Here is a 20,494-nt window from a genome sequence, read left to right as displayed (position 1 = left end):
ACTGTGGTTCAAACATGCATCATGATAAACATGTAAAATAAGTGACTGTGACTTTGCAGTGAATGATCACTGTAAAATCACTTTTGGACACTTAATACCGACATATTAAGTAACAATACTACTACATACTACAGGTACAGTTACAGGTTACACTATAGAATATAATCAGTTCACTCTATGTTTTTTATAAATTTAGTTTCTGAGTAAGAATAACTCGATACAACACAGTTGTGAATTAATATCCTATCAGTGATTCTTTGGTTGTATTTTTTTCCTAATGTTGAATAACCTTCAACCTCTACGCGTGCAAGATATTGGGTATATGGATTATATAAATGACTAAGCTGGGAAATTCAAATTGATATTTGAATTTTATTAATTAATTAATTCATATACAAAAGTGCCCTATATTAACATATTTTAATAGATGTAGTAACGATGATAATAATAATAGGCAGTATCACGTGGCATCCATGTGTGCCTCAACAAACATGGCGGACCGAGCCGTCCCTCTCCTCTTTCCGCTCAGCTTGTACCCAGCCAATCAGAGTCGACTCGAGGGCTACATCACAGCCAATCATATGGACGACGGGCTCTTCTCGAAAACATGTCGCCCATGAAGCTGTGTGTCCCAGGTAAGTCCTGTAACTTTGTGTCTGTTAGTATTTAGGGTCCAGCTGACGTTAAACTGGACGTTCAGGCCTGTCCCTCTGCTCAGCCCGGCTCCTTTAGACATTGCTGTGCTGTAGTCTGACACTATCATATCACGTTATTGTTTCCAGCTGCCATGTGTGGGGTGGGCTGTTACCTCCAGACACTTTTCACTCCATGACTGGTTGTATTTGTTGTGTTCGGGGATATTCTTTCGCATTCTTTTAGGTTCAAACTGGAGCAATTACCGTATCTGGGAGTTGTCGACTTTTACTTTCCCCCGCAGGTCTTATCAGCAGCCCTGGCAGGACAGCAGCATTCCTTCTCATAGTTTGTCTCACTCATACGAAATCCTCACTTCTGTGGGTGGCAATAGGAATAACAAAATGTTTTACACTGATCAGTTTAATCAGGTCTGAGGAATAATGTCTGCTTTTATTATTAGTATGATAGACTGTGCCTTTTGATCTTTTAGTCTAAGTGTAGATAATGCTTTATCTCTCAGAAGTGTACCATTTTATTCTGATGGTAGCAGAGATTATCCATCTCCAGTATAACACTGATGTGCAGTATGTACAACTCCAACACCACCTCTATCTCTCTCCTCTTGTTTGTCCCCAGGTGACAAACTGTGCAGTGTAGAAGACTGTATTCCTGGGACTGGGGTGTATCTGCGGCATGGCTACATATACTCCTCACTTGCAGGCTACGTGCTCAGGAAGAACGAGGGAGAGGAGGTGAGGGGTGTGGTGGGAACAGACAGGAGAGAAATTAGGAAAGCTGCAGAAGTAATCAGTCATGTAGGAGTGCCGGAAGAAAGGTGTTGCGCAACGTTTCTGAATGTGGCTGAAGCTGAAAGTGTTTGTTCAGGGGCTGTGGGGAATTATGCAGTATATTCTGTGTGACAGTTTTTCTCTGCAGGCTGTTAAACTGGAAACATAAAAATGTTACAGGTTTCATGTGACCTGTATGTGCTTTAATATGTGAAACTTGTTTTTTTTTTTTAGTTGCCAGTGATTTCAGTGGTGAGAGAAACAGAAGCACAACTACTGCCAGATGTAGGAGCAATAGTCACCTGCAAGGTATGCAGTGAAATCAGAAGCTACTTTCCTATAATGGGTGATCTGTTTGACTCAATTTTGACTTTAATTTTACATCTTTTTTTTTATAAAAGAGGTGTTTTGTCTTGAGTGTTGCTCTACTTTGATTTGACAGGTGACTAGCATTAACCCCAGGTTTGCCAAGGTCCACATTCTGTATGTAGGTTCCACACCCCTCAAGGACCGCTTCAGAGGGACTATCAGGTAACCCCCACCCTCTTAAAAAACGGACTCCCTGCTGCTAGTAACAGTAATGGTCTGTGGTCATAGTTCTGTTATTTTACAAACTGAGCTCACCCACACTATCTCTACAGAAAAGAAGATGTGCGTGCAACAGAGAAGGACAAGGTGTGTTTGAATTTGTATATTCAGATCTTTCATCAGTTTACTCTGCAACTCCATCTATGTCAGGGGTGGGCAACCTATGTTCCTTGATGGCCACTGCCCTGCTTGTTTTCTAAGTATGCCTGCTCTACCTACTACTGCACTCTCAACAGGTGTGTTTAATTAATCAGAAACTGGAATATCCCGAGTGGAGTGGCAGAAGACAAAGGCTGTTTCCCAAAACTCTTATTTCTGTTCTGAGGACCAAGGAGGCCACTTGGAAGAGCTATAACCAAAGATACATGAGTGCATCCTTTGCAGAAGTCTGCTACAGATTTACATGTCCTTTTATTGGAAATCAGTTTGTGATTGGATGGTGTACTTTAAAGGTCGGAGACAAAGACATCTCATTTTTCCATTTTATCCAAAGTGAACTGGCATCTTCCAGGAAGGGGTAGTTGGACAATATTCAGGACAGTGGCTCTCAGGGAACAGGATTTCCCCCCACCCCAATCTAAGATGACATCCTTGTTGTAAACTTTTTTTTCTTTATTTAAGGTGGAGATATACAAAAGCTTCAGACCTGGCGACATTGTCCTTGCCAAAGTTGTATCCTTCAACTGCTTTTAGAGTTCAATACTTTTTTCACGAGTAACTGATGGAAAACTATTTACCGACTGTGCCAACAGCCCATGCTTAAGCTGCCATTGGCATTTCTTCCTTCTAGAATTCCCAAACTCACTGAGTATAAAATACAGAAAATTTTCATTTGTCTCTTTGACATTAATTGTTGCTACCTTTGAATCTTTACCACAAGTGAAAGAGAGACAGCATGGTGATGTGGCGGTTAGCACTTTTGCCACACAGCAAGAATCCAGGTTCGAATCCCATTCTACGTGGGTCTGGATACTCCCACTTCGTCCCACAGTCCAAAGACAGGCAGCTTGCGGTTTCTAGTGACTCGCTGTTTGTAGGTGTGTGTGAGTGTGAGTGTTTGTTTCTGTTGTCAGCCCTGTGATAGACTAGTGATCTGTTCAGGGTGTACACTGCTTCTCACCCAATGTCAGCTGGGATTGGCTTGGATAAGCCGTATAAGTAGCAGCTGGAATGCAAAGAATATGTTTATCTCTGGATTGTTAGTCCTTGACCTGTGATGTCAGATTTCTCTTGGGGATGTTCAGTCTAACTACCTGTTGACCACAGCAGAGAATGAGCTGGGAGTGGTGGTGGCACACAGCGAAGCAGGTAGATCTCAAACAAAACATCTGTTTTTTTTTTTTATGTTTAAAACACAGGAGTGTTGTAGCATAATTCAGTACAGATTAGTAGTATCCTATTTGAACACAAGATGGTGCAAGAGTTAACAGTCCAGGGAGTTCAGAAATAGTTACTACTCATAACTCATTTGAATCTAGAAACGCGAACATCTGACACATGCTGAAATTCCATTGTTGGAAAAAAAAATGCTGCTTATATGTTTGTTTTCTTCAGCATCAAAGTAATCCAGTCAAGGTTGGCATTCATGGGTAAATTGCAAACAGTAACTGCTAATATAGAGCTGATTTGGCATACTTTCAATGGTACCATATATAGCAAAAAAATACCACACCACAGGTACCTAATTTTTGTGATACTTTTGTAGCATCTTTTGTAGCAACATGTATTAATTTAACATGTTGACTTCTTCTTTGACATAATTTTCACATTTTCTTTTGTGAACCAGGGGCCCAAATGGTTCCTATCAGCTGGTGTGAGATGCAGTGTCCACAGACTCATGTCAAAGAGTTCCGCAAGGTGGCGCGTGTGCAGCCGGAGTATCTGCAGGCATGACAGCCCTGAAACTTTTCTCCACAGGGAAAACACAGCTTCCCCTCTTTTCCTTCACTCACTGTTGTCCACTAGCCTCCAAACTCTGAGATGTTTCCCGAGAGGTTTTCTTAAGTGTTTTTAAAATAGTTTTCCCTCTGCACATTCAGTTATTTTTTGATTGTGCCAAATTGAAAACACTACAAAACTGTCAGGACATGTTCTAAACAATGTAGTGACTGTTTTAAAGATTTTTTTTTTTGTCTCGATTTCATTTCTTTGCCAACGGGTTTTCAAAGATTTCAAATTTTTCTTTTTCTTTTTGCATGACGCCATATATGCAGCTGTTTTCTTTTTCTACACTGTCTCCAACACTGACAAGATATTTTAATCTTCTGGGGCTGATTTTTCTGTGTTTCTTTCCAATTTTGTAGCTTGTAGTAAACTGATGGGCAAACATTGTCCACGCAGCAGCTTTACCATGATTAAGAGCCTAATGTTCAATCAGAACTGCAACACAGCTACCACACACGGAATACTGAAGGACATGATAGTCAAATATTTATTCTTTGTTTTTACAGCATGTTATCAAAAATGAGAATAATGAGCCAAAAAAAAAAAAACAAGCAGAAAGGAAATGTTTGCATTTTATCTTTGAAGTACAGTGTACTTTGACTTGTCTTTCTTTACTCTAGAGCAGATGACATGGTCAAGATTAAAATAAAATGACTATCAAAGCCATCCATGCATGTTTGCTCTTATTATCCAGACTGATTTATGTGTGTTCTGTAAAAAGGAACTAGAGATTTTTCACTTTTCTCAGTGCACACAGCTGTTAAACTGACAGGAACTAAACAAAATGCATTATTTCTGTCCACACATATCACGCTTACCATCATGTCATCAAAAAACACTTCAATCTAATACTGCTAAAAACTGTGTCCTCTAACACTGCTTATTAGTAGTCACTTTTGGTCAGCAATTCCTGAACATTTTTAATGTAAAAAAAAAAAAAAAATGAGTACACCAATTTACTCTCTTAAAAACAAGGTTCCTCAAGCAGGAGGATTTTTAATATACAGTATGACCAAATTACATTTTTGTGTTGTGTTCACTGTACTGTACAAGTTTTAATATTCTGCAATGGACCTGAGAAGACAGTTCAGCATGTGAATCTAGAGTTAAAATTACACAACCTAGGTAAAACTATTCACATGTAGCCCTACAGTGCCACCACATTTTGTTCAATCATCAAAGCGGATCGAACCACGTGCGTTTGCGTCAATGGAGAATTTCTTACTTGGTGGTGCAGTAAACCCAAGGCCTGCTCCCCTGTTACTAAAGTCCATTCGGCGTGAGTGAGCACGCTCAAACTCTCCTAGAAGATTTTGTTGCAACTGCTGCTGTGCATCCTTCGCCATTGCCATACTTGTCCCTGCAGTGCTCACCGAAGCTGGTTGGAAACTCTTTTTGAAGCCGCCCATCAACCGGAGGAACTTCTGCTGTTGTTCAGAGCTGTTGAACTGGGCAGTGCTCCATTGACCAAAACCCTGAAAGATGAGACATTACAGTAAACTGGTTAAGGGGCAGTTCATACACTTTACACATAAAGCTCAGTTGTTTCATCATTAGGTGTGCTACACAGTCGGAAAACAGCTTCGTAATGTAAGTTGTGAGGTGTTTAACATTAGGTTTTCAGAAATCTAGTCTTTGAATAGCTTGTAGTCTATATGTACAACAGCCAGTCTGCAATGAAAAGTACTTTAAAAAAAGTGGACATTTATCATGCAGGTGAATGTTACAAAAAGCCCCTTTTCAGTTGCATAGTGAGAAGTCGAGGCTCCAGTATATTTTGAGCTTTGCCCATGACAGGGCCTAAAAATGAGAACATCTCTCCCTCGGTTCCATCAATATGGCTGATTTCTTTTAAATGCTTTTGTCTAGTGTAATATACCGGAGCACTCTTTCAAAGGAAATTGCATTGTTTTATTTTTTTGCCTCATACTGACCGAAGCGTTAGCTGGTTTTTCAGGTTGAGAGGCCTTGTCAATCTCCATTTGTAAAGCCCACCTTCTCTCCTACAACACAACACATGTTATTAAGCTTTACAGATATTGACAAGCAACTTAACAGTCATTTGGGTAAAAAAAAGTAAAGTGGTCTAAAACATACCCTCATTAAATATACAGAGAATTACAGAGCTGCTTTTTTTTTGGTACTTCACTTTGTTTTTTTGATGAGTGTTAGATGAGATAATCAATGCCACTTTTGTATCTGTCTGTGATATATGCGACTACAGCCAGGAGACATTGTACTTCTGGTTAAATAAACAGGACAGTGTGTTAATTAGTGCACTTCAGCTAAGTGCAGGTAAGCAGATTTTCCAGAACTGCTTCTAGTAACTATACATGAGAGTGGTATCAGTCTAATACAACAATAAGCATATTTTCCAAATTGGCAAATTGCATTTAGGCACAACAATAAATATCACACTTATCACTACACTGAAAAGATGATGAAAGCCCTGTTCACCTGATTGATGGTGATCTCATCTTTGTTTCCGCTCTTTTCTGACAGGAACACCACATCCACTTGGGGAGACTCCTAAACACAAAGTTTACGAGGCATAAACAAACATCCAAACACACGGTGAAAAACTTCTGGCAAATTCACTCACCTGTAAATCTTCCACCTTCTCTTCTTTGATCTTCTTCTTCTTCTTTTCCCCAGTTCCAACTCTGACATCATTCTCAACCTGAACAGAGCTCTTTATCTTTTTAGTTTTCTTGCTGTTTGTGTTTCCGGCCACTGTCACAGGACTTTCTGTGCTCTGCTTGTCCTTCCGGGGGACTACTTTGACTTTCATTGATAGCAATTCTTCTTCCTCTCCCTTCGGGTTTGCCTTTCTTCTTTTCTTCTTCTTTGGTTCTGTTTCCTCTGTTTTGCTGACCTCCTCAGAAGCTTTTTCCCCCTTTTCTTTTTTCCCTCTTCTCTTTACTTTTGTCTGGCCTTCCTCTGTGATAACAACCTCATTCTTTGTGGATTTGTTCTTCTTGTTCAGCATGCTGTTGTCATCCTCCACCGATGATGCTTTGCTCTTTTTGTTGTTGTCTTTGATTCCTGGTGTTTCTATTTCGGTTTCATCCTCTTCAGTTTTGACTTCTTGCCTTTTCTTCTTTTTTACTTTAACCTCATGAATCTCCTCCTCTGCCTGAAACTTCACTCCATTCTCAGCAATTTTTGCTTTGTTTTCAGTTACAGTGGGTTGATCCATAGTTACAGTCATTTCCTTTTTCTTCTTCTTCTTTTCTTTCACTTGCACCTCAGTCTCTTCATTGTTCACAACTAAAATATTGTTTTTTCCTTTCTTGGATTTCTTTGGCACTTCATTCTTTATAGCTTGCTCTTCTTTGTCCTCTTTTTCTAGCTTTACACTTTCTTGTTTGATTGGAAGAGATTTATTTTTTGCTTTCTTCTCCTTCCTCTGTTTTTTTTCCACTTCTTCATCTTTTACTGAATCATGTGCAGTTTCCACTTGATCCTCATCATGAGACAGCTTCTTTTTCTTCTTTTTGGTGACTCCTTTGTCATTTCCATCTATGGCATCTGAACTTTTGGCATCATTCAGAGATTCATTAACAATTTTCCGCTTCTTCTTTTCCTTCTTCACTTCCTTTTCACCACCTCCAACGCAAGACTCCTCCTTTATAACCACTGTCTCAACTTTTTTGGTTTTTGTTTTCCCTTTTTTTACCTCTACTAGTCCCCCATCATCAAGAGCACAGTTCATGTTTTCAGGGAGAAAGGTCTGTCCTTTTTTGTGTTTCTTTGCTGTTTTCATAAGCTTCTCTTCACATTTTTCTTCTTTGGTCTTCATTTTCACATTTTCCTCTGGCCTCTCAACAGCAACAGACCTTTGGCTTGTCTACTGACACCAATTCAAAATGCAAGATAATAACTTTCTCTGAGATTAAACTGCAAAAGCAGATTTATAGAATATATGTGCAACTGTGACTAACAGAGGAACACTTACCAGGGGTTTGGCTGGCTGCTTGGGTAGGGACTCCTGATCAATGTCTCTTTGCAGGGCCAGTAACTTCGCCTACAGGGGACAGAGCAGAATTGTATTAAAATGTATACAGATATCAAACTATCTGGTGCACTAAAACAAGTACTCTTTTATCCATCAGCAAAGTTGTTTTCGCACATTATATAATTTGTGCTTCGTTTTGCATGTGTCATTTACGGTGGCCGACAAGGACAAACGCGCCACAACGGCCAAAACACGTTTCTCTCTTGCATGTGTTTTGGCCGTTGCGGTGCGTTTGCCCTTGTCGGCCACCGTACTCTACATACATGTAGTTTTGCTACAGATTGTTCTGGTCCAATCTTGATACCTGGTCAAAGGTAATTTCCCTGGACTTAGGCGCAGACTTTTCAGAAACAAAGATCACGTCCTCATCGGAATCCGTCTGAAACACAAAGTGATCATCATCTTCACCACATGAACATGCTCTCTGTGCCACTGTCATAGCACCTACACTTGACTTAAGACGTGTCAGCTACACCATTATAACCTGCTCTGGATGCTCTGACGTTAACTACAAACTGATATGTAACAACAGAAACCCAGTGTGATAACACGGAGAGGACCGGTTATTCTCAGCACTCTCTTGGTAAAGCATGCTACAGCTAGCTAGCTAACAGGAGCCAAATAGCAGCTGAAAGTCTGAACCAATGAAGACCGTAACCAGTCGGTTAGCCAGACTGTGAGAGTATTCAATCATAGTTACACAATATATGATTGAATAAAAACCAATGAGAGCTTCGCTTACTTTGCAGACTTTGATAATTCACGTGGACACCCGTTTGCTTTGACCAGGAAGTAGTTCTGCCTCGTTCCTGTTAGCAACGAGCCAGGCGTCCGTAGCAACGACCGCGTGAACGTGAAAGTGTTCCCAATTATTTGTATTGATTTTTTTCTAATGGATTCTTTCGTGTGTAACTATTGTTAGTTTTGTGTCTGCGTACTCTCAAATCAAAGCACAAAACAAACAAACATGGGATAGAAAAGGGGAGAATAATGAAATATTTTGTTTAGGTAAATTTAATCTAAATATTTCTGACTCATCCAACAGTCTGAAACCAAATACTGTTGGTTCCTTTGGTTTCTTTGTTGTCACTCTGACCCTTTGCTGCTTAGAATTGGCAAAACCCACCTGATTGACCTTATTTACAAGGAGCATCGTCTGACACCCTTCACTCCCACCACGAGGTGGCACTCTTCAAGGTGCTGTTGTGAAAATTAAGTTAGTAGAGGAAAAGTTGATACAAACTCAAATTTCTGGCCAATGTAAGTACAATGTTTTATCAGTGTCAGTTTAAACCATGGTAAACATAAATTAGCCATGGTTTTTGCTAACCATAGTTTAACCATGGTATTTGTAGTAAAACTGTTGTACAGATGGTAATGATTACTGTATTGTTAGTAATATAAGATATTACACATTATTACTATATTGTCCTTATATTTGGGACAATACAGTAATACTCATGAAAGTGATAAAAGAGATGAAACAAGTAGTGATGACACTGATTTTGAGCCAGGGGTCCCTTTACCCCAGACCAAAAGATTGCTGGACTTTTGATCTTGAAGTTCCATTTCAGAAATGGATTGAATTCATGCCTGAAACAGTTCAATACAAAAACAAGATCTCTAAAACACAAAAATGGAATACACAATTTTGAAGCCTGGCATCTGGACACGTGATAAATTGTCACATTTGGCAAGGAGTGAAAAGCCCCTGCACAGTTGCCTTTAAAAGAGCCAAAGTCTATCCATCAGCCACAGAGAGATACATAGAAATCAGAGGCAAGTGTAAGGAGAGTCTTGGCCACATTCACATAAAATGTGACAGAGAGCCTGAAATGAACAGCCCAATGGTGTTAAAGTGTTTCATTAAAAACACAGAGGACTCCCTGCACACTGGCTGTTCCAAGCGTCCGATGTCTGGTAACTTGCGTGTGTAGATATCCAAAGAACTGTGTGAGGGTAGAATGGAACCCCATGTATGCAGGGCATCAGAGGCAACAAAGCTGATGGATTTTGGAGATCCTGAGCCAAGCCATCTGCCTAACTTGGCCATCCTGCGCAAAGCAAAGCAAGAGAGAAATGCCTTAGAACTAGGCGAGTAGGATCCTATTTTGTCACTGCAGATGTTAAAGTACAGCGCACCTCACAGTGTTAGCATTAAAGACATTGGACTGGACAAGTTTTTCTGTCACTATTGGAGTCTTCATCCTGATCTGAAGACCTACATCAATGTGTGTTGTGGCGTCTTACTTGGTAAGTCTCCAAAAGTGCCACCTTGTTTTGTCTGGGTTGATGTTGCACACTGCATCAAGAGGATCTGCCAGTGGGACAACTTGAAGGAAAAAACACATCGCATTAAAGATTTCTCTGTGAAATCAATGGCACAGCTTCTTGAGTCACAATCCATGGACGATGCTGAAGAGCTACTACACAGCATTACTATTGTGGCTCTGAAGCAGAGGGCAATGACAGCTCTGGAGTCCCCATCATATCAGAAAGGTGCAAGAAATACCTGAAAGCCCGAATTGCAGAAGAGTGTGTCGTCATTCCAGATGTAGAGGGAGAGGAACTGGAAAAAGCAGATGGGTGGGTGACCAAACACAGACAGACCTATGAAAACTGGAGAGGCCTAGCTCTTCCACCCAAAAAGAGAAGAAATTCCTACCTCTCTCCTTGTCCTGAATGGCTCCATGCAGATCCATCTGTCAGGGGGAAAAGACTGAAAGTGGAACTGATGAAAAATGGAAATAATCAACAACCTGTTAAACTCAGGAAATCAAGAATCTCTGTGCTGAACACATGTGCATTTGATGCTTTTTGTTAGTGCTTATGTTGTGCTTTCTGTGATAGCGTCACCTTTGCAAATTTTGTTTGTGGTGAGGACTCCCACAACCTCCTCCAGCTAGTGAAAACCATCAGCACAAAGGGTCTGAATGTACAGGCCTACATACAGAGGGCAGAGCTGCTGAGTGGAATATTCAACCCTGTACAACTGAAGGCTGGTGCTCTCCAAATGGATACGCAGTGCCACATCTCCACTATCATTGAAAAATCAATGACAAAACATTCATGTGTTTACTTCACAAAGCAGTGCTCCTCACAGTATTGCAGTCTCAGCACACAAGCAACAAGGGAAATACAATTTGTTTGTACTTGTGTTGCTGTACTGCAGGCTTCTGGCATTGCTCATCTTCAGACCGCAGTGGAAGAAGGCCTTAACCTTCCGGGGTCCCCCTGCCTCAGGCCAGTCCAAAGTCCATCACAGTGTCCCTCTGCATTCAAGACAGACTCTACATCAGGAGAAGAGCTCTGTGCAGGGAAAGTGTCTCACAGTTACAGTCTGGGAGAACTTCTGTGGATTGACACTGACCTGGGAAGCAACTCCATTGAATTTCCGTTGAGTGAATTTCCCTCCAATCTGATGCTCCAGGGAGAGAGATTTACTTTAAGGCCAGTCATCGCTTTCAAAGGAGGCTTAACCCAGGCTAGTCTTGGACATTATGTAGCCTACTGCAGGAGGTCTCCATATGTCTGGGAAATGTATGATGACCTGAGAAGTGGAGTGACAGGAGTGTCAGAAAAAAACAAAATATGCCCACATGCAGTGTTATACACAAAAGATTGATTGTACTGTTTAAATTTAATCTCACAAGTATTTTGTTGTAAGCCACACACCTTTGTTTTCCTACTCCTGTTTGGAGAAGTTGTTTCTGCTCTTCTGGAAGTCAGGCTTGATGGAGTTTGCACTTAAGTCTATTATTCTGTGTGGCAGTTTTGGTTTGAAGACAGACATGGCTTGTCAGTGTTTTTAAGTGTTTAAGTTTTTAAAGGTCCATTATTTGTGTTAATGGATGTTAAGATGTTAGTACGCTTTAATTCAGTTTCACAAGTAAAATAATTTTGGCTTAATTCATTGAGTCATGAGGTACATGCCCACATACATGCATATAGTACACATACAAAGCTTATGTATGTATAAGCACAGAGATACAGCAACCATACTATTCTATTAACATAATGATATACAGTAGCAAGTAAACACATTTACCTTGGAGTTGGTTACAGTCCACACTTCTTGTGAGCCGCTGTGTCTGGTATAAGTTGGAAACACACAGTCGATCGGTAACTTAACTAAGTTAGGATCGGTTTGGATCTTACCTTGTTACTCCAACTGTACTGTTAAAAAAAAACAAAGCCGCACAAAAGATTGGGACTATTTCGGGTGAGTTTGGAGCATGTAGGGGGGCTGTTGACGTCATCGCCTGAAATGTAATGTCTAATATTTTAAAAACCGAAGCAGCACAAACGATTGAGACTACGTGTGGTAAATTTGGAGCATGTGTAATGACCTTTAAATAAATCTCTAAAAAACCAAAGCAGCACAAACAAAAATTTTTACAGCACAAACGATTGAGACTATTTTTGCGAAGTTTTGTGTTGGGTGGGGGGCCAACTTCACAGCACAGGAAGAATATGCAAACTCCACACAGAAAGGTCCCTGCCAGGTTTCAAACCAGCAGGGACCTTCTTGCTTTGAAGCAACAGTGCTAACCACCAATCCATTATAAAGCCCTGGCCTTGTACCAATTAAAGTTAACTACTGAACTTGAAGTACTAATGTTGATAAAAACTGATTCTATCATCTAACTGCGACTCATACTTCTGCCTTTACAGCCAGATGCAGATGCCTTTTCTAACCTTCTTACCTGAGCTGACTCCTGCAACTACCACTGGCCACCTGTTCTGCCAACTGAGGGTAAGGCACAGTGCTCTTATACAGTGGGAATTAAACTCAGCATCCACTAGCTGCTTTTAGTTTTGTTTCCACTCACTATCTAACATGTGTGCACCCCAATGAAAACTATTTGTTTTTATCTACAGCCTTCACCCTGCAGTCTGATTTTTAAGAAGCCACCTACAGACACAGCTGCCAGCTACAGCTTCCAGAAGCTGCTGCAATCCCAATCTACACCCACAACCTCTAGCAGCCCTTGCAATTTAGGGGCCAAAAACCCTCCCACGTGTACTAAGGTATTTTAATATAAGTGCTCCACTGCTATTTATGATGGATAACCTGACTCACAATTCACACACAGAGCAGTGATATTATTCAGGTCTTCACTTGGTTATTAAAACTTGAAAATAAAGATGGAGCTATTTTGGGATTACTGATATCCATCTATCCACCTTTCTGTTAATCTGTCTATCCACCTGTCTGACTGTGAATGTGTGTCTGTCTATCTGTCTATCTATCTATCTATCTATCTATCTATCTATCTATCTATCTATCTATCTATCTATCTATCTATCTATCTATCTATCTATCTATCTATCTATCTATCTATCTATCTATCTATCTATCTATCTATCTATCTATATTTATCTATGCATCTATGCATCTTTGTTTCTTCTCTACTTGAATAGCTTTCTAAAACTGTCACATATGAAAGTGCTGATGTTTTTCCTATTTGTTTCTCTGTATAGCTGCTGTGAACTGAGTTCTCTCTGTCTCCTTACATACCTGTCTTCTATGTGTTCACAGCTTGCATGGCTGCATCTCTGTGAAGAGACAGATGTCTGCAGTAAAGTGGATCCATTAGTATCCATCATGGACAGATGACCACGCAATATTTAACAGAAAATGTGCACTGATGTATTAGCCACTTTGTGCAAATCACATTACAGACATTCACGTTGTGCTGTCTGAAAAGAGCGACAGTGCAGAGGATCTCAAAAGGAAAATACCAGTTATTCTTCACATTTGTATTATTTGCACAATTAAAACTCATTATATAGGGCTATTACATAAAAATTCTGGGATAATGTGTCCATTGTACAATATCAGAGCACACAACGGTACATAAAAAGTTGTCAACAACTTCATAAAATTGTACAGCAAGAAGAAAATGTGACAACATGAGCCTGGTGACTGTTCCTTGAATTGTATTTTAACTGGATATTTGTTTCTGTCCAACCAGGCTGCTGCAAACTACACATCTGGCCTGGACTTGTTGCAAAATGTAGCAGTGTCACTAATAGAAACATCCATCCATCCATTATCTATACCCACTTATTCATAATTAAGGTCATGGGGATCTGCTGGAAACTATCCCAGCTCTCTTTGGGTGAAAGGCAGGGGTACACCCTGGACAGGTCACCAGTCCATCACAGGGCCCTAATAGAAAGAGCTGATATGAAATGTTTAATTAAATTCACAGTGATGGATGACAAAATGATTTGTCTGTATTGGATGGATGTTGAAAGTTAAAGGCATCCTGATTGCCACAATACATCAGATGTTGCCATATGTCTCAAATAAAGTGTGTGTAATGATCTTATTCCTGTTGTGTCTAGAGTAACACAGGGGCAAACATGAGTGAAAATGCAATGAAACTAGTTGACAAAACAGTCTGACCTCAGACTGTATTAGGTAACTGTTCAGGGCTCATCTCACATGGTCTTCCTCAGCAAATGCAGTTTTCCTAGTTAGGGAATTGTAGATGTTTAAATGTCCACTTGAGACTGTTTTGTCAACAGCTGTTTTCAATGTCAAAAATCAACTTTGAAACTCAACAATAAAACTATGAATTCCCTTCACATATGTATATCAAAATTTTAGAAAACACTACAAACATTTTGACAAAATACTTTTAAACTGTGCTTTTACATGCTTCTCAAATGATTATATATATCTCAAATATCACAATGCCCAGACACGATCAGCGCTGATAAAGTGCAAAATCACAACCTCCTACAGTAAACCCCATACTGCAGCACATGTATTGCAGTATTAAATGGCTTTTAATTATAATCTTATTAAAAACTAGTTATTCATGATCTATAGACTCATCTCCCACCCTTTTACAGCTTCTGATAACCCTCCATAAATCTGCACAAGCTCTATTAAATAAATACATGACATTTATCAATAAAAATGGTGAAATTAAACGTGTAGAGAAAAACACTATCAGCATCCTTTGGGTAATATCAGCATGAAATACAGAGGCCAAACTGGCATTGTGGGTGTTTGCAGCTAATTTACATAAACATCCTAAGGTTTTGTTTTCACAGTTGTATCTTGATGCCAGACAGAAAGAAAAGGAAAATTTCAGTTCAGTTTCATAAAGAAATCATCACTGATGAACAGACATCAGTAACAACATTCATTTAGAACAATTCTGGCAAAACTTCACTACATTGAAGATATTCTTTAATCATGATATCAGCTCACTCATCTTCAGTACCACAATAGATGTTTGAAATTCTCTGTATAAATAGATACTAGCAACAGTCCTCCTTATACTCCTTGTCAGTGTATCTACATATTAAAATTAAGACTATATATGCTGATCAAAGCAAACCATAAATGGCATCACTCTGTGACAAAATATCCTACACTGCTAAGTTGTCATTTTCACTTCCTTCCATGTATTTTCACATCCAGTCTGCCTACACACAGGCAACTGGATAAGCTCAGCAAAAGTACTATTACAGTATGTTTTTATAACGTTCATCCAGAAACACAAATACATTAAACATAAATAGCTTCCATCAATTCCACTTAGGATGATATGTGATGTCTTCAATATTTCCTTCTTTATTTTAGGAGTTAGCTAATTTACCCTCACACACACCAGTGTTGCACCAATGTACCCTTCTCTTCAAGTCTTGTCTTGTTTTACCACAACCGCCGTCCAGTGTAGTTAATCGGAGCTGTGGGCATCTACAGGAAACAAGTAGTGAACAGGTCCAAAAGTCTACTGGTTAGTTATTTAATGATTGAGAAGAGTCACATACATAGAGTGTGTCTTTCTGCCAAACTTACCGTGCCACCATTCATGACCAGAGCCATCTCAGTGGGCTGGTAGACGTGACCTCTGAAGGCGATGCCAGGTCTAACACTCCCGTGGCTGCTGTGGTATGTTCCACTTCGGAGAGCTGACAGAGCATGCATGGTAAAGCACATACACAAGTTACACACTCGAGTTTGTACACTATGACAGATGGCTGCGCTACTGACGGAGCCGAATCATATATGCGTCATACTGGAGATTAAGGTATAATTTTCCAACCACCTGGGTCACTCAGAGGGCCTTCACACTAATAGTGAACCCACACAGATGATTTTAATCATTCTGCTTGATTAGGCCTTTTTTCAGGACTGTGTGGGTGTCTCCAGACTCTTCTGCAAGCGCAAATTACAGGATATTCACACTGCGAATTTTCCTCCATCTCCCAAGATGTCACTGTGGTGGAAAAATACTGCTCTGATATGATTTTCCTCACTTAGAGTAACTAGATATCAGCCAGACCTGATGAATTCCTGTATATCTGACTACTTTCTAATGTCTCCATAGCAACATACTGTTGTGCTGCCTTATGTGGAGTTATTTCTGATATCTGTCCTCAGGGTTCTCAAATTTGGTTTTGAGTTTACCCTGAACATACCATGTGTGGAGTGTGTGTGTGTGTGTAAATGAGAGGACAACCATGCCCCCAAATACCTTTTCACACACAAGAATATATAGACTTGAGTTTAGTGGCTTTCAGCCTGAGACATTCCCTGTGTTGATGTTTGACAGTGAGTGGAGTTACAGGAGCCTCAGTAGACTAATGGTTAAGGTGCACACCACATAAGTGCAATGCCCATGGCTTTGCTCCTGGACAGCAGACCTTCACTGCAAGTTACAGCCCATTCTCTCTTTTGCTGTTCTTTTTTCTCTCTAAACTAGTGTTAATAATAAAATGAAAAATTGTAACATCTGCAAAAGGAGGATTGTGTAATTTCTTCCTTAAGGGATCTTTTTTAAAAGAAAATTAAAACGGATTTATTTTTCATATATATCAGGCTATCATTCCTGGTGTTTTCTTACACCACATCAACTGTTTAGATGGAAGCAGAACAGAAGCTTTAATCTTGTCCTTGCAACTACAGAGTAGGCCTAACTCCACCTGTCATTATTGTGCATTGTCGCCTCCACAGTCAGCTGCACACAACCCAACTAATGCTATCAGTGTCTATGATTCCTTCCTGCCACTGCGTCTACTCATTGTTTGTCCTTGTTCCTCATCTGTCCATTTGGCTTCAAATCAATATGGAGAGTAAACAAAATTACTGATTAAGCTCCCTGTAGATAACCCTTTTGGATTTTGGGTTGTGTACAGTTGTTAGTAATAAGATAAAAAAAATCTACACTGTGCTTATGGTAGCATGGGTTTATGGGAGTCATCCTGTAAGCTATAACCTATAATATTATAAACCTATAAAAGGCGCACATCATGTCACATGATCTTACAGATTTCAAACTTTTAGTGGGGACACCTCTTCAGTAAAAAACATATTTTTGTCTTACACCATTTTATCACTACACCAAGGTTCTAAGTGTGAAAGATGTTATAGGCAGCCCAGAAAACAAATACGTCAGACATACTCACAATCAGGGGTGGGCTTACCATTAAGAAAGAAAAGCAGTTGACTAGTGGTACTGCAATATTTACATATAAATAATAGTTTCCATTTTTCTGTGTTTCCTCTGATAAGGATTAGGGTTCATTCACAACATAGTTTTTCAGGAACACAATGTTAACTACTTGCAATCAGCTGGTCCAGTGGGCCTGGAGGAAAAACCAAGATGTGCAACTTCAGATGAATGCAAAGGGCCCCCAAATCTCTGTTCACAATCATCTGAATACTGCAGGTACTGTACCTTATCTATGACTCATTGTTATATGGTGTTATATATATGGCAAACCTAACAATATTGATGGTAGATGAGTTCATAAGAATTGTATTAATTTCCTATTTTATTTTATTTTATGAATTTAATCATTTAAATTTAATTTAGGATTAAAAGCATATTATTAAAGGTACATTTATAAATATATTAATAAATGTGCATTTAATCTAATCAACAATTTAGATTTTTCACACTCCTGTGCGCTTTGTTATTTCCAATTCACTGTCATATATTAGTCACCAGTCACTCAATCACTGCAGATGGACTGAGTAAATTAATTCATTGTCTCTTAGCTTAGGGGTGGCCTAAGTCCTTGGCAGCTCTGTGAACAGATCTTAAGAGGGAACTCTTTAGTGTCAGTTTTCATGGCTCCTGAAGGTAAAATAAGACACAGTAATTATGGCCCCTGGTCACTACTGAAAGCTATTTAAATGACATAGATTAAAATGCAAACTGTCAGATGTGAAAGTGTGTTGTTTTGGTTGCCTTCTCTGTCTTCATTCTTCAGCATGACCATTTACCATTTTTGGAATACAATCAATGGGATTTAATAATTTATAGCATATATATATATATATGTATATATATATACATATATATATATATATATAATTAAATATATATATATATAATTTAATAACTCATTTTTGTTTTTGTTGTCAGTCGCCTAGCAACAGTGTTCTCATGACTTACTATAAAACAGACATACCAAACAAATTTTGTTGAAATATGACCAAATGAGTTGAAGGCAGCCTTCAACCTACATTGGAACTGATTCTTGATTTTTGTTACACTAACTGCAAAATGCACACACACACACACACACACACACACACACACATATACATACATTCAATAGGCCTACTTGCACTGTGCTCCTCCATGGAAAAGGTCTGGTTTTCTGGGAAGGGTCGGTGAGAGTGTGCAGCAGGGAGCTCATCTCCAAAATGTGGAGGAGGGGACGTGTGACTGGTGTCAAAGAAATCTTGTGTGTTAGATTGAGGATGTTTCCGGAGACACAGGTGGACCTCTGGAATAGCGTAAAACAGCAGTAGGATCCAGCCCTGAATGACCAGGGCCACAGCCAGTGCAGGCTCATCCATTACCTTCACATCCTTCTTTCCTCCTCCTCCCAATCTTTCTGCTTTCAGCTTTCCCCTCAATACCTGGCTGCCGTAAAGATAAAACCCCAGCCAAGCCACCCATAGCAATGCTGATGCCAGACTGGACAGGAAGAGCCAGACAGCGTTACACTTCCATCCACGTTTTTCACTCTCTCCTTCTCTATCTTCTTCGCTGCCACCTCCTCCCTCTGCCCCCCCAAACTCTCCTCCACACAGCACCACCCCAAGAGAAAGCCCCATGGCTATGAGGAGAAGACCCAGGGTGTAGCTGCATGTCAAAGCAAAGTCCAAAGGGGGATATTCACAGGCTGGGTGACCCTCCCTGACTACAGTCAGCAGGACCCATTCAGCAGAGATGATCCCTTGAACCAAGGCCAAGGCCAGGCCGAGCGCCGCTAGAGAGCTGCCCGATGGGCTTGTTTTGCCAGCCACCAGCCTCCTTAGTCTCACACCCTGCACTAGCAAGCTGGAGAAGCAGAGGGCAAACAGGGGGCCCCAGAAGGCTCTGCGAACTACACAGAGTGCCTGGTTCTTCCCAACTAGGAACGCCAGAGAGATGGAGAATAACCCAAGGAGTGTGCCCAGGAGCAGGAGAAGAGGCCCCACGCTGGACCGCCTGGCAGGGTCAGAAACAGAATGCAGCTTGACCAGCAGGAGCACAGCAAGGACCACAGAGGTGAGACCACCGCTGCAGGCCACAGCCTCTAGAACCACACCCCAGACTGCCTCCAGGTCGCACAGCACTCTGTAGGGAGGGTCCACATCCACACTACATCCCCGAGGAGGAGGAGCAGGGTTGGATGCACCATAACCAATTAGTGACAGGAGGCAGATGATGATAGGGCTGACTGCCATCTTAGAGACACACAGAGAGTAAAAAGTAGAGATGAGAGGGAGAGAAAGGGTTAAAAGGAGAACAAAGAGCTAAACAAGACAAATGATATTAGGAACAATGATCTGGGTGAATGTAAATATTAAAAGGTCTGTACAACAGCTTCATGATTCATACATACAACAGAAACAACAGTCAGTATATGAGAGCCATTAAACCTGTTATATATCAGAGCATAACATGCTTCTCTCTCTTCTCTGTCAGAATAGACCTGCTTTTAGCACTGGGCAATGGTTTCCATGGGAACGGGAAACAGCGTGGGCTGACTGCATTGCACACTGGGCTTTTGAGAAGTCAGGCTTCAGTACCCAAAAGCAAAGACAAAAGCACAACAGACACCCTCACAATAAAAATGTGCACTTGTTTATAGTTAATTGTGAGGACCCTCATTTAAATAAGGCATTCCCCAGAACTAATGTGAACATCATTTTAACATTTATACCAGACTTAAACCCTCAAACTGCGAATAAGTGTGGCCCAGATGTTTTTGACATCTTTAACTGTATGTAAAAGGAGATATATATGAAATAAACATATACACACATACATACATAGGCTATAAATATAACAGCATCAAAATATTTAGTCTTCATTTTAATGATTCCACACTCACCTGTGTTCGAGACTTGAATGCTTGATTATTGACAGCGAAGAAGCTTCATAATTTTCCAGTCTGTATCACTTTAATTATTGAAGTATTTTTATAATCCCAGTTAATCAAATCCTTGTGGCAGCAGAAACAAAGCGGTTTCCATTTTGTCTTTGAG

The 20,494-nt window shown here is 40.2% G+C and overlaps 3 protein-coding genes across 5 annotated transcripts; 1 reads left to right on the top strand and 2 right to left on the bottom strand.

Annotated features, from left to right (window-relative positions):
- The first annotated feature begins 533 nt into the window (after positions 1–533).
- exosc1 (exosome component 1) lies at positions 534–4,267 on the top strand. Its single transcript, XM_026304019.1, has 8 exons — positions 534–635; positions 1,273–1,388; positions 1,659–1,733; positions 1,867–1,955; positions 2,066–2,099; positions 2,634–2,684; positions 3,236–3,320; positions 3,799–4,267. Exons 1-8 carry the CDS (start codon positions 608–610, stop codon positions 3,903–3,905), a joined length of 585 nt encoding a protein of 194 aa, XP_026159804.1. The 5' UTR covers positions 534–607; the 3' UTR covers positions 3,906–4,267.
- A 249-nt stretch (positions 4,268–4,516) lies between these two features.
- knop1 (lysine-rich nucleolar protein 1) lies at positions 4,517–8,799 on the bottom strand. Of its 2 annotated transcripts, none has more exons than XM_026304018.1 (7): positions 8,717–8,799; positions 8,279–8,353; positions 7,915–7,983; positions 6,559–7,809; positions 6,414–6,485; positions 5,891–5,959; positions 4,517–5,431 (listed from the first exon to the last, which is right to left on the bottom strand). In XM_026304018.1, the coding sequence occupies exons 4-7, from the start codon at positions 7,756–7,758 to the stop codon at positions 5,126–5,128; spliced, it is 1,647 nt and encodes a 548-aa protein (XP_026159803.1). In that variant the 5' UTR covers positions 7,759–7,809; positions 7,915–7,983; positions 8,279–8,353; positions 8,717–8,799; the 3' UTR covers positions 4,517–5,125. The 2 variants fall into 2 exon arrangements, with proteins under 2 accessions (XP_026159803.1, XP_026159802.1); XM_026304017.1 differs by having other exon boundaries at positions 6,559–7,806.
- A 5,194-nt stretch (positions 8,800–13,993) lies between these two features.
- On the bottom strand, positions 13,994–19,690 carry gprc5bb (G protein-coupled receptor, class C, group 5, member Bb). Of its 2 annotated transcripts, none has more exons than XM_026303705.1 (3): positions 18,562–19,690; positions 15,800–15,912; positions 13,994–15,697 (listed from the first exon to the last, which is right to left on the bottom strand). In XM_026303705.1, exons 1-3 carry the CDS (start codon positions 19,688–19,690, stop codon positions 15,653–15,655), a joined length of 1,287 nt encoding a protein of 428 aa, XP_026159490.1. In that variant the 3' UTR covers positions 13,994–15,652. The 2 variants fall into 2 exon arrangements, with proteins under 2 accessions (XP_026159490.1, XP_026159491.1); XM_026303706.1 differs by having other exon boundaries at positions 18,577–19,690.
- Between the last annotated feature and the right edge of the window lie 804 nt (positions 19,691–20,494).

This window comes from Mastacembelus armatus, chromosome 1 (assembly GCF_900324485.2).
Source record: "Mastacembelus armatus chromosome 1, fMasArm1.2, whole genome shotgun sequence".
Lineage (NCBI taxonomy): Eukaryota > Metazoa > Chordata > Actinopteri > Synbranchiformes > Mastacembelidae > Mastacembelus > Mastacembelus armatus.
Note: the sequence above shows the minus strand (reverse complement) of the source record. Positions and strands in the feature narration are given on the sequence as shown.